The sequence below is a fragment of the Acanthisitta chloris genome, unplaced genomic scaffold (assembly GCF_000695815.1).
Source record: "Acanthisitta chloris isolate BGI_N310 unplaced genomic scaffold, ASM69581v1 scaffold34529, whole genome shotgun sequence".
Lineage (NCBI taxonomy): Eukaryota > Metazoa > Chordata > Aves > Passeriformes > Acanthisittidae > Acanthisitta > Acanthisitta chloris.
This window is the reverse complement of record NW_008693638.1, coordinates 13329-27832: the sequence shown is the minus strand read 5'-3', so window position 1 is coordinate 27832 and position 14504 is coordinate 13329. Positions and strand designations below refer to the sequence as shown.

The 14504-nt window shown below is 39.1% G+C and overlaps 1 protein-coding gene across 1 annotated transcript; it reads left to right on the top strand.

The window, feature by feature from the left end:
• Positions 1 to 757: 757 nt before the first annotated feature.
• On the top strand, positions 758 to 13511 carry TOMM70A (translocase of outer mitochondrial membrane 70 homolog A (S. cerevisiae); the record flags this gene model as incomplete). Its single annotated transcript, XM_009083142.1, has 11 exons — positions 758 to 931; positions 2073 to 2199; positions 4455 to 4564; positions 5824 to 5972; positions 7099 to 7306; positions 7866 to 8000; positions 9190 to 9297; positions 10419 to 10535; positions 11356 to 11453; positions 11986 to 12108; positions 13066 to 13511. Coding segments are annotated over 11 exons (1503 nt in total), but the record flags the coding sequence as incomplete, so codon positions are not given.
• Positions 13512 to 14504: the final 993 nt, after the last annotated feature.

Here is a 14504-nt window from a genome sequence, read left to right as displayed (position 1 = left end):
TCATTTGATAACTTACCTGTAAATCCAGGGCTTACAGGTAGCAATGTTAGTTTTTCAGAAATATGGGTGATCAACAGGTGGTGCAAAATGATAAAGATGAATTTAGCAGGGTCTCAGGCCAGTTAGCAAAGCTTCCCATTCCTTGCTGAGATGGTAGTGGTCCAGGACATTGTGGTTGGATGAAGCAGGTGTGTGAAGCTGTAGAGGAGTCACCTATAAAGTGTTAATTTGTCTAGTGTATGAATAGCAAAACAGGTTTATTTTCCTTAGAGGTTTTATTTGTTTTGCTCAGTAGGTCTTTCTATAAAGTGTTTTCTATATTTAATTCATAGTCTGCTGAGTCAGCTCTGGTCTTCTAGGCTATATGTATTTCAGTAGGAAACTTTTTTTATTTGAATTGCTTGGAGAGCTTTGTTGTCTTTGCACATTTAGTCTTTGGAGAAATAACTTACCTCATTGGTTCTTCTGATCACCAGTCGTGTAAGATTACAATCTGTTTAGCTTTCCAAACAGAACTCACTGCATTGTTTAATACCGTTGTAGTGAATCTTTTGAAAAGGTTATCTCCTGTCAGATAGACTTGCAAAAGAAAATCTGTTGTTTCCAAGAAATTAAATCCGTGAGATATTTCAGAAGTCTAGGCTAGAGTTTACCACTCGGGTCCGTTTTTATATATTTGAGGATGAGCCCTTAAGTGCATAGCTTGTGTGCTGTGATGCTTTTCTTATTTGAACTGACCTCTCACTTTCTTTTTCAGAGCCCTCTTGGTAGAGCCCAAGCAGCCAAGAACAAAGGAAACAAATATTTTAAAGCAGGAAAATATGAGCTAGCTATTCAGTGTTATACTGAGGCTATCAGCCTGTGCCCCCCTGAGAAAAACCTTGATCTTTCTACCTTCTATCAAAATAGAGCTGCTGCCTATGAACAACTGGTAAGGAATTAAAGATAATTATGTGTTTCTTCTAAAAGGTAGCATTATCTGTTTTGTCGCTTTTGTCCACTGAAGTGGTGGTGATATCTGCTGTCTTCACAACAAGATGCTGTTGCTTGCAGGTGTTTTTCACTAGCTCATCATAGTTTTTCACATATAAATTTATTTTCTGTTAACTACTCTCGGTCTGTCTTACATAATTCCTATGCATTCTCCTCTTGTTAGACAAGGTTTTCATTTCTTATCCTCTGGAACAATTCTCTAAGTTAATTTTGCTTCATTCTACTAGAGTGTTTCTTTAACTGTTAGGTTAAAGGTTTCTTTAACTGTTAAAGGTTTCTTTATCTGTTAGGTGAAAGGCCATATATTCTGGAAGGATGCTACTTCAAAATGTAAACAAAATTTCACAGAAATCCTCCTAAAGGCCAAGACCTAAATTTTGCATGAGGAAGTAACATTTACTTGATAGCTGAGTATACTTGGCATTAGTTTTAGAGGTCAACCAGTGTTTATTATGGTGCCATAGATTTGCTTATGAGGTCAAGTTGGTGAGCTGTAAAAAGGAGTGGAAAATTTGCCTTGTACAGTCTGAAGTATCAAGTGAGAGACTGTGATGAGAGAAATCTGGTGTTAGAAATAAAACAGGTCTTGTCTAACACTAATTCATGCCGTAATTAATCCCACATGGGTGTGGTTCCTCCATTAGAAAAGGCTGTTTTGATAAATTGAAATAACTTTTTTTTTAAAAAATGGTGTAACGCTTAGTTAAACGTGTGTTTTCATTGTTTCCGTCTTCTTTCTTCTGGTTGTTTATACCAGTCTTGCAGTCCCAATGTTACCCCCTGCAAGCATCGTTGCATCAACTCATTATCTTCTCCCATGTGATTTGTACAATTGTCTGGTTTAATTTTTCTGTAGGAATTCCTTTTATGGTTTGTGACTTTTCTGGTGCAGGTGGCTTGCAGTGGTGCTCAGGTAGTTTCTTACTGAGAAACTTGCAGAAATAGAAGCAAGCAGGTACAGCCAGAGCCCTGGGGCCTGCAGCTGCTGGTAGTGCACATGACCCCGGAGCTGGGAGTGGAGAGCTGAGGTAATGCAGCTGAGTGAGGCCTCTCTCACTCTGTTGTTTTTCTGCCCACAGCAAAAATGGACAGAAGTGGCACAAGACTGCACAAAAGCTGTTGAGCTTAATCCTAAATATGTAAAAGCTCTCTTCAGACGTGCAAAGGCTCACGAGAAGCTAGACAATAAGAAGGAATGTTTAGAAGGTGAGTGTCTCGTGATGTGTATATTTAAAAGTGGAATTAGCTCTGGTGCTTTGGAGATGGTAAATTCTGGAATTTTGTTTTCTCTTTTGTAGCTACAGTAATACAGAATTATTTATTTAAAACCATTCATAGCTACTTCAAATACATTTTCTTCTCTTGTCAGAAGAAACCTTTTTGCATTTCTCAAGCTTTCATAGAATCATCTGCTTACATCTGAAATAGCTCCTGAGAAACTGATGTCGCTTCTAGACACTCAAGATTTTCTTTTTCCAGGAAACTCCCTACATTTTGGAATAGAATTCTTCTAACATCCTGAGTGGATAACCCAGACAGCAGACTTTCCATTTCCACACAGTACACAAACTTTCTTTTTCTCTGCTTGTTTTAGAGAAGTGATACTACTACACAAACGAAGGTGTTTTTGCAGGTGGAGATACGCGGTCAGAAATATTAGTATTACAGTAATTTAAATGCATTGGACAGGTGTTACAGGGAAAACAGCTTCAGTAGCATTTTGTTCTGGTAATGAACAGCTAATGGAAGTTGGAACGCATTGAAATTTTTATATTTTTTAATAATAATACTATGTATTTGGGAGAGGCTACTGTATCAAATCCTTCCAAATACTGTTCCTAAACAATCTCTTTTGAACTGTCAGGAAGATGAAGCCAGGGAAACTAAGAAGAACTACAGGTCAGGTGTGTTGTCTCAGGGCACTTTTGAACTAAGGTACACTGCTTGAAAGGACCCACTTCAATTTCACCAAGTGAAATCCTTCCTGCTGTTGCAAGGGTGAAAGGCAAATGAAATTTGCAGCTGTGCTGATTGACAGAGGGACAGAAAATAAGGCAGTGCTCCAACTGGCAAATCTAACTGTTAAGTTAGTTTCATTATGTGTAACAGCTAAGAATTAGGTCTGCTAAATTAGAAAGTAGATAAGATGTGGAAATTTTATTTACTTACCTGTTTCTCTGCCAGCACAATGCCTTTATGCCCTTTAAGACCACAGTGACTAGAAAAGGCCAACCTGGTTCATTTAGTTTAGCCCTTTGCAGTCAGTATCAGCTGCACTTCCAGATGCTGTAACAAAATCTAAACCTTATGTAGCTGTGACAAACTGCCAGATGACAAAAGCCCCAAGAAAGATCAAGCTTCCCTGTGATAGTAGGACAGCTTTTAAATGCTACTGCTTTTTAATGTTAATAGCAGTAACATTTGTGACAATTATTTTCCGCCTTGATTTGTGTTTGAATTTTAGCTTATTTTTTTCAGATCTGAAATTGCTGTTTTTTTTAACTACACTGCTTTTCTAATATAATTCTGATTTTACCTGCCAACTGCATGTGGCCAGTAAAAGCCCAGGAAGTAGGGTATGTCCATGTAGTGCAGGAAAACAAAACCAAAAAACCCCCATAATAGTCTCTATAACAGTGTAGAATTACATAAACTACGCTTGAACTCCAGGGTAAGACATTTGCTCTTTGAGCATATTCAGGGATTTCACTGCTTGAATGTCAAGTTCAAACTCTATTCATCTTCACTGATGTTTAAATGAGAATTAAACAGGAAAAATCCATGGGAGTATTGCATTAACTACAGGATCCAGAGAAGCAGTGTACTGTAATAGCACATTTCACGCTGTGAAGGATGATTCAGGCAGCAGTGGGTTAATGTCTGCAAAGGTTTCTGTGGAATGAAAGGGACATGACATGGCCCAGCACTTGAAATAGACCAGCAGGGTATTTCTCCTTGCTCCATTCCAAAGTCACAAAGGTGAGCAGAAAAATTTGAGATAAAATATGAGAAGATTTCTTAAACTGAGGAGTAAGTGAGATGTGATGGGACTGAATGTGAATTTTAAAAGTAGAAAACCAAGACCAGTCCCAGAAGGGAAGCTCTGTTAGCTCTTTCAATACAAACATAATATGAGCATAATTTCTATCCTCAGTATTTCAAAGTGGTGAAAGCCCCTGTTGTATATATTTTCACTGTCCATCTAAGTGTGTTTGTCTCTAGATAAATACGTAATTTCTTTCTTTCACTGTCATCAAGTCATTATATCCCAGGAAGATCATTTTGGTTACAAATTCGTGTCTTGGAAAATATGGTAAATGCAGCAAACTGGAAGCAGAGGCTTTTGCCCTTGAGCAGGACATGTCTTGGTTTGGCAGTGGCTCACTGTACCAATGGCATGTTTCAGAGCTCTAGTGACTATCAGAATTTCTTTCATCTCAGTTTTGTGTGTTGTTTCCTAGATGTCACTGCAGTCTGCATTTTAGAAGCCTTCCAAAACCAGCAAAGTATGTTATTAGCTGATAAAGTTCTTAAACTCCTTGGAAAAGAAAAGGCCAAAGAGAAATACAAGGTAGGACTTGTGCTATTGCTGACAAATTGCGATTTCACCTGACTGCTTGTTGAAACTTTGGTTGTTGGCATTCTGTCAGTTGTTGTAAACAAGTTACTGTCTTCATCTGCTGAAGTGTAAGAATTGACACGAACCATTTTGTACAATGCTGCTGTTGTACCAATGTTGTTTTCCTTTGGGACCTGTCCAAAGTTTTTGAAACCTCAGTAGGGAAGAGAGAACTACTTCTAACAGTTGTTTCCCTTTAATGATCAATATATTGGAACAGAGGACTGTTGGGAAACTGCAGAAAAGAGAACTATGGAAGCATAGGGGTAGTAGTCATTTTAAGTGGCTGTAGGTTTACAAAAAGGTTGGGACAGGTGTTAACACAGTATCACTTGTTGTTAAAACATCCTTGCTTGTTTTTTGATGGTGGTTGAGGTACTGAAATCCATGTTGGTTTTGAGATGCTGAATTTCTTTCCTACAGAAATTCACATAAATATGTGGTGTCAAGGCAATGAATTGTGCTATTAATGTGTTGGTGGAAGCATCACAAGATAGGTGTGCTTTAAATAGGCAGTATCACAATAGAACATCATCTTGAGCTTCAGAAGAGTGCACTCAGTCTTTACTTGCAGGAGAGGTTGAATTGTAATTCTTGCGTGCAGTATTAATTTTGAGCAAGAAATACTTTTTGGCTGTAGAAAGGATTCTGTACCTGAGAGGTGTTGCTTCTGGGGCTTGAAGTAAAATGTGTGGTATCTAGGCCAAGTTCCAAATAGAACTAGGACACTGCTTCTTCAGTCTCCATTGTAACTTTAGACAGCAGCTTCTCTTGGACAAGTTGGAGAAAAGGGCAAACTGCCATTCAGGTTCTACTTGATTTAGGCTCATGCTTAAACCACCAGCTTGCATTTTTCACCAGATTTATGTGCACACATACTGCTTCTGTACATCTACCTGATGTCTTACGATATCCTAAGAGTCCTCATTTCTAGCCACATATGCAGAGAGATACCATCTCCCTCCTCCCTTGAATATCTCCACTTTATTTCTACTGGTGATGGCTATTGCACTGTGATCTGAAGTTTATATCATCCCTAAACGTCAAACTGGCAAATCAAAAATAGCAAACTATCCAGTGAGACAGTGGAAAGTCATACATTGGTTCTTACAGCAATGATTTTTCTTTTATAATCACATTTGTTATCCATTTCCAGCCTTACCATCTGATCTTACCATCTAATGACTTGAAATTACTGTTGTCTGTTTCAGAATCGTGAGCCTCTGATGCCCTCACCACAGTTCATTAAATCCTACTTCAGTTCTTTCACAGACGATATCATCTCCCAACCTTTGCTTAAGGGGGAGAAATCAGATGAAGATAAAGACAAGGAGGGAGAGGCTTCTGAAGTAAAAGAAAAGTGAGTGTTCAGTACAGTTGGGAGTTGTTTGGTATTGGAAGTTTTCAATGATTTGGACATTCTACTCAGTGTAACATGCTGTTGTTTTTATAGTACTTGGCTTGGGAAATCTGTGACAATAACTCATATCAGTATTACAAATGAAACTTTAGTGAAAGCTGATTGGCTAGTTCCTCCACTGAGCAGAGGAAGGACAAATTGATTGGGATAATATGCTGAATACTTACTAGAGTATCATGGTAAATCTTAGGGGATGGGAGGACTGGAGAGTGCTGAATGGTCCTTCTGGAGAAAGGAATATTTTCCTTAGTTAATAGTTTCCAAGGAAAAGAGCATGTTAGGCTTTAGATTGGAAGGGAGAAGATTAAGGTATTTTTAAATTTACAGCAACTGAGACTGAAAGGGTGTTTTATTTTTCTGGAATCAAATCACCCGTAAATGAGAAGTTTGTTCTGACATAGAAAAGCTTGAGGGTGTTTTTTTTTGTGTGTGTTTTTGTTTGGTTGGTTTTTTGAGTAACAGTTGAGCACCACATGAGTGGTTCTTTAACTTACTATGCTGCTTTCCAGTTTATCTTTGGAAGACAGCACTGCTGTCAGTATGGAAACCATTGCAAACAGCATGATGATTTTATTTTTTTAAGTAAGATAGAATGTCCTGATGTACAGGCAGATTCCCTAAATCCAGGACAGAGCTGAGAACAAGGCAGTGCTTACTGTAATGTTTGCTGTGAAATGCTTTCTTCCATGTGTAAACTGCATATTGCTTGTTTTAATCTTTCACTTTCCTGACCTGGAATTCCACCCCAGCCTTCTTGTTTTAATGAAGAGACTATTGCTGTTCTTAATAGGAAAAAAAATAAAATTCAAGGGACAAATGAAGCTCAAGTTCAAGAGCTTTAAAACATTTTTCTTCTTTGTTTCTGATGTAATTTGGCTCTTCTTTGTCTAAATTGTTTTCCATCTGTGATGGCTCCATCCAGGAAAGGATGTTCCAATGGAACTATTCTGGTGTTGTAACAGTATGGCAAAAGTCAGTATTTGTAATGATTGAATGAAAAATCTGAATTGAAATTGTAGTGTTCAGTGAATGCATTTTTATACACCTGTTCTTGCATCATTTACAGCTCTGGCTATTTGAGAGCAAAACAATATATGGAAGAAGAGAACTATGACAAAATTATTAGTGAAAGCACAAAAGAGATTGAAGCAAAGGGAAAATACATGGCAGAAGCTTTGCTTCTGCGAGCTACTTTCTACTTACTTATTGGCAATGCAAATGCTGCCAAACCAGACCTGGATCAGGTCATCAGCATGGAAGATGCAAATGTGAAGGTAAGAATCTGTCACAGCTGGGTTTGCCTCGAGAAGTTAGATGCTAAATGTGCAATATAGTTCAAGAAATTGTTTTTCCAAGTTTTAATGGGAGTGTTCTGGTTTATTTACTGGTTTGTCTTTTTATTCCTGACAAATGTTTTTTTTTTAAGGGCTTGTTGATTTTTGAGACAGCTGTACTAAGTAGTGCAAACTGAAGAACAGGGGAAGCTGAATGAATTGGAGGCTTATCCACTCCAAAAAAATCAGTTCATAGATAAGTGAAAAACATTAATTGCACTTGTGTGTTCAGCTGCCTCAAAACACAGTGATGTATTTGTACGCATAGGGAACCTGTCTTAAAAAGGACTTTTTGTTGTGTTGAAAATCCAGTGAGATGGAAGCATAGGCCGACATACTTGAAATTAGGTAAGGGACTCAGTTCATTTAGAGTCAATATGAAACTTATTTCTCTGTCAGTGGGAGAAACTAGTCAAATGAAAAAACTTGCTGTAATTGCAGTTACTTAAATGTGGAGGAATACTGGAGTGGCTAATGCTTCTCTGAATGTTTTTTGCAGCTCCGAGCTAATGCCCTGATCAAACGAGGCAGTATGTACATGCAGCAGCAGCAGCCTGTGCTGTCCACTCAAGACTTTAACATGGCTGCTGATATTGATCCTCAGAATGCAGATGTTTACCACCATCGAGGACAAGTAAGAAACGTTTGAGATTTGGTCCCAATACTTGAATATTTCAATATAGCCGAAAGGAAAAATGATCAGTATGTCGTCGGAGACACTTTGTACTGTTTGTGGCAGAAAAACACGAATTCCTAATTGGGAACTTTCGTGGAATAAACATACAGACTAATTTGCAGGTTGAGGTCAGCCAGAAGCAGTTTATTTCTGTAGCTGTAGGAAAGAAGGCAGAGCAACAGGAAAATTTAGCCTTCTATCAATATGAACTCTGGTTTAAAACTTCAAGGGCTTATATCCATTTACAGCAGATGTGAGCTGTTCTGTGAAGGGGCCTCATGTGGCAGAGCAGCATCTGGATAGAAGGAAGCTTTGTTACAGTGGATCTAACATGTTCCTGGTAACTCACCACCTGCAGCACTGCGGCCTAGGCTTGCAAGGATTCAGCTCAGCCCTCTCTGGTTTGTCATGCTGATGTATCCTTGACGAGTTCCTAGAGCTTCCACAGACCTGTAATAGGAATGGTGCTGGAAGAAAAAAGGGAACATTATCATATGCAGATGTGCTAAGTTGTATTTGTAAGGAAGATTTCCATGGATCACATTTCTTTCTCTGTGAATTCATTAGGTCTCTTTAGTGCACAGAAATAAAAAAGGTGCTCTGTGTTGATTGAAGGGAACGAAAGTCTTCTGCATATCGAAAATGTAGCATTTTACAGTAGCTTCACAGTAAAGTAAGAGAATGACAAAGTGAGCTCTGCTCTTGTGGAGGAATGAGAATGCAAAACAAAACAAAAAAACCCTCCAACCAAACAAAAAGAAGTTGAAATGCAGGCTGGAAAGGCCAAAATATTTTGACTTGCAAATAGTCGACAGGCATTGATTTACAGAGGCAAAGCAGCTTGAGAAAATGCAGCAATGGCTTTGGAGACTGGAGGTAATCCTAAAGCAGTAATGGCCACAGTCTAACATGCAGGTGTTGTCAGTCCCTACGTGTGGACATTGCCTTCTGGTGTATGAAGCCAAAGTTTCATTGGAGCCTTTGGTATTTTATGACAAGGATTTTTAGTTACGGGTTTTGTAGGTTACTAGGCAGTTCTGAAACCGAGCCGGAGATGATGTGAGTAATTGACACTAATTGAATTATCACATACGTGTCTGAAGCACAGATGAAATACAGAAATAGTATTTTCTTTCATTCTGGCTAGCTGAAAATCCTGCTTGACCAAATTGAAGAGGCTGTGGAAGACTTTGATGAATGTATCCGATTGCGACCCGATTCTGCCTTGGCTCAGGCACAGAAATGTTTTGCTCTGGTAGGTAACTTGCTGGTGTTTATGTGGGTGCTTTTTCTTTAAAGAGTTCTGGAAAACATACTGGCTTTCTGCTTTGTTCCAGTTTAATGGGAAAGTAGGGCAATAAACATCTCTGTCTTTTAATGATAAAGTAAAGGTATAATGAAACGGTTTCTTCAGTTGGAATTAGGGTTTGCTGCTTCCCTTCTGAAGCATTCATTGTTCAAACAGTAGGACATTTTTTTCTGCTTTGTGGGAGAGGAACACAAGTCGTCATTCTAATTGGATCACATAAAATTGATTTAAATAAAGCTTTACTATTGAAGAAAATGGTCATCTTCAAGAAACTGAAAACAAACTGTTTCAAGCTAGAACAATGAGTCTGTGTGCAGGAATCTTCTAAGGACAGCTTTGTATTGTGGGAACAAGGAGGAATGCTAGGTTTGGAAGTTTTAGGCATTTGAAATAGAGGGAGGCTATCACAACTATCAGGCCTTATGACTTTATTCCACCTGTTTTCTCTCCAAGTCCAGAGACTTGGACATGTGGTAGGTTCCTAAAACCAGCTTTGGTAGGATGTACAGGTGTGTCATCTTGTGGAACTTATCAGGTAATCATAGAATGGTTTGGCTCAGAAGGGATCTTAAAGATCACCTAGTTCCAACCCCCTCTGCCACGGGCAGGGACACCTTCCACTAGACCAGGATGCTCAGAGCCCTCTCCAGCTTGGCCTTGAACACTTCCAGGGATGAGGCATCCACAGTTCCTCTGGGCAACCTGTTCAGTGCTTCACCACTCTCACAGTAAAGGCTTTTTTTCTGCCATCTCATCTCAGCCTACTCTCTTTCACTCTGAAGCCATTCCCCCTTGGCCTGTCACTACATGCCCTTGTAAAAAATCTCTCTCCACCTTTCATGTAGATTCCCTTCAGGTACTGAAAGGCCACAATTAGGTCACACCGAAGCCTTCTCTTTTCTAGGCTGAACAATCCCAGTTCTCTTAGCCTTTATGTATATATATAGTAACTTAGAATTGTTAAGATGAGGCATCTCTTGGGGAAGCGGGTAGAGATGTGATCAGCCATTATTTAGTGTGGTGGTGTGCAATTTTTTTCTTTTATTTTTTTTTGCTTTCTTGAATAGTATCGCCAGGCTTATACAGGAAGTAATGCTTTGCCTGTGCAAGCAGCCATGAAAGGCTTTGAAGATGTCATTAAAAAATTTCCAAAGTGTGCTGAAGGCTATGCACTCTATGCTCAGGTATGTTTTTCTCTCTCTTAAAGAAGATGCTGCATTCTCTTGCACCTTTTATCTTGGATAACACTCATTTCTTCAAATGATACATGGTTTTTGACAGTAAGTTTTGAAGTAACACTTCCTGTCTTGAATAAGCCACTTGCAGGTTATGGTTATGGGTGTTACAGGGTAGAGGGGGAATTGGTGGAGCAGAACATATGTAATGAGAGTTGAGGGTGGTTATTAGGAGACAGATCTGGCATACACTTGCCCTTCCTGCATGATTCCCCCCTTCGTGCATGTGTGTGGCATCTCAGTTGGTGAATGTCAGGGATTCTTTAGGTAATTTGGGAGTTCAGTGTGTGGAACTAAGGTAGCAGTTCTGTTCTGCTACAAATGGCATGTCAAGCAGAGTTCAGAACAGCTGTTTGGAGTACACTTGTAACAGAGACTGTTCTTCTCTAAGAAAACCTACTGCTGGTTTTAGTATGAAGCATGAGCTGTTCTGATTTTAAGTAGGGAGGCAGTAGGGATGCATTTCCTTTTGAAACAAGTATCTTTGAAAAAGGAAGAGTTAACACTTGCAGGTGCAGACTTTAAGAATGGTTTTTACTTACTTGCAGAACACAACATACTGCTGGTTTACAGGTGGTGCTGTGGTCAGTAATTTGTGCACAAAAAGCCTCAATTTTGAAATTGAACTCTGGTAACTGATGTGCCTGGCGTGCTCTACAATAAAAGAACTATATCCAATCTCACATCAATATGGTTTTAATTAGAATTAGCCTAGTGCAGAGTGCATCCTTGGTTGTTTATTGACATAGAGGTTTCTCTTTTGATGCAGGCACTAACTGATCAACAGCAGTTTGGCAAGGCTGATGAAATGTATGATAAATGCATTGACCTTGAGCCAGACAATGCCACGACATATGTTCATAAAGGGTATGTATTGGGTTTGAGATCCTTTGGGTCAAGGACAGTTGGCATATTTAGATGAATCAACCTGAATTGAATATTTGTGTTTAGAACTTTAGCCAGGATAAATAATGTTGTGAAAGCATCTTAGTGCTCTTAAGTGTATTTTTACAGTGTATTTCTCTTGACTAAATAAGTTTCAGGAAAGTTTCATCAGTGATCATTGCTAAGTGAGTATCTACTTGAAGTATATCTGACTTTTCCTTTAGCCCTGTATCAATTGTAGCTTTCTGTTGAAGGTTTTTCTTTCATAAACCAATGTGTAACAAGTCTGGGAGAAATTTCCCTTTTTAAGAGTCATTAAAGCAGTAACATGGCCTACTGAAAGTGATTTTAACATCCATGTTTTTAAAAGTCATGAAGTTACTAAGTTAATGTTTACCCTGCATTATACATCCGACATTAAATTCATTATGCATTATACAGTTGTTTTGCTTACCATGATCAGGGTTTTGGAAGGAGTATGTGAAATCTGTTCTAAATTTTCTGTCTCTTCTAGTTTACTTCAGCTCCAGTGGAAGCAAGATTTAGACAAAGGCTTAGAACTCATAAGCAAGGCCATTGAAATCGATAACAAATGTGACTTTGCATATGAAACCATGGGAACGATTGAAGTGCAAAGGTAATGCTGAATTGTAGTGTTATGAGTTCTTAGTTACTTTTGAAATGACAGTTGTCCTTTAAATTTCCAATAGATCCTAAGTCATAACATCTTCTCCCTGGTGCTGTGCAAGGCCAGCTCTTACCCAAAGTCCCGAATTCTGTTCTGTAACTCTTAGGTAAAACCTTCTGCTCTCTGTGGCATAATTCTGATTTATGATCTGACAACAACTCATGTTCACCAGTTACTGGACACCCTGCAGATGAGTCTGTGTATATTTTAATACATCCCTTCTGCATTTAAAGTAACTTCTTTAATCATGACTAGGCTTCCCATGTATCTAATGTTGTCATTAAACAGAATGAGCCATTTGTCCTGAGGATCCTGCACTGTGCTCTCCTGCAGCCAACAGGAGGACAGTTCTCAGAGTAAAGAGGACAGACTGATGTACTGTGCTGTATCAGTGCACGTTCTATTGATTGTGCAAAAGTTTGGGGTGTAGCTGAGTGTAGTTGAGTCTTTTTTTAATGTCTAGTCATCAAAAGGATAGACAACTAAACTATTGCCATGAGAAATTTTGCAAGCATTTCCTATTTAAATAATGTGCTTCCCTCTGTGCTAGTTTTCCTCTTAAGTATACAAAGTCTTTTCAAGGGAGATGAAGCTCATTCAATTGTCCCAGCATTGTCATTGTAGTAAACCTGGTGTCCTGTGGAGAACATTTTATCCTGCACTACCTGCCATGGGGGCTCTCAAGAGGAAGGCAGGCTCTTTAACAGCTGTCCTAGTTGCTTAGGCTTGGGAATAACTTATCTCAGTTTACCCAGCATCATTGCAGGTTCTTGGGGTGGTTCTTCCTAAAGTCCTTCTAAAGTTATTAGTAGTGGAGAGTGTAAGTCCTGAAGGAAAAAAAAATGCTGTGGAGATGAAAAAATTGCCTTGGCAGTCGTAATTGCACTAAATTTCTGTTTATTTCAGAGGTAATCTGGATAAAGCCATTGAAATGTTCAACAAAGCTATCAACCTGGCCAAATCAGAAATGGAGATGGCCCACCTCTACTCCCTCTGTGATGCTGCCTATGCCCAGACAGAAGTTGCAAAGAAGTATGGATTGAAACCACCAACGCTGTAAAGAAACAAGGAGGAAATGACCTTCTCAAGTGAAGTTGCCCACTTCAGCCAGCCCTAGAGACGCTGTTGCAGACCATGCTGAATGGTGGAACTTAGTTTTTTCCCGTTCGTGGTGTTGTCATTTGCTACATCTGTTAAATGTTTAGGTGTTGTGGGAGTGGTTGTTCAAGGAAGTATGCAGTGCTGCATCTTGTTCTTTCTGCAGCAAAAACCTTAAAGCGTGTTAAGGGAAATAATGTTGCAGGGGAACAAAAGGAGGATATTTTGGCCATGCAAATAAAAACTTCACACTGGTTCATTTTGGGTGATTATGTTGTGGGCGATTTTTGCTTCATCAAACAATATTACAGCATGTGGGTTTTTTCCTGTTGGTTTTAAAGGTAATACTAGTCAGCGCTGTAAAATAGGTTTCTTTTTTTATATCCAGTTAATTCCTGAGGGTTGATTTTAATTTTGCAAAAAAGGAAAAAATTAATTTTCAAACTTTAATAATGGAGGGTTTTTTTTAAGTCAGTAGATACGGAGAGAATCCCTGTAAATATATGCAAGCATGCACAATCTTCCCTTAAATCCCCTTCCACCTTCTGCATAACTTAGAAATAGTCCTGTGGCAGCTATTAGGGAATTAATTTGACAGTCCTTATCCTCACCCCAGCAAGCCCTAGAGTACTGTGTAGGAGAAGCTAGAGAAAACATTGGCTGGGGAAGGAGGTCAGGTAACACTGCTTCAGTATAGACTATGCTGTCTATATGCAGTTCTTGCTTGGATGTCATAGAAATTGTTCTGGAGGGTTCAGAGGGACTTGCAAGAACAGAAAGCACTGCTGGGAGTCAAGCTCCCAAAGGTAAGGTCATGCTTGCATATAATCCTTGTAATCTCTGATGCTTTTGCATAAATGTAACAGCTAATAGACTATCTAAACTCTCTTCAGTCTCTAAAGACTGCTGTGTTAGGAGCTGCTCCTTGTAAGAGCCCCTTTGCAGGATTAAGTGAGATAAGGAACAAGATACGCTAAAACTTCAAATAATGGATCTGGAATCTGCACTGATTTCCTTGTTCTGTAGACACTGTCTTGTCCAAGATTACAAACACTGTAGGAAGGAAACAACTGTTCTGCAAACTGCAGATGGGCAGATTACAAAATACAGTATAAACAATCTTCCTGTAGTTAGGAACTTCACAGAGGGCCCTCTTGCTTTGGGTTATCTTTCTGGTGTGGAAGTCAGTCAGTCCATCTTGCCTCTTCCTGGATTGATGTGGTTGGATAAACCTCATGCGAATGATG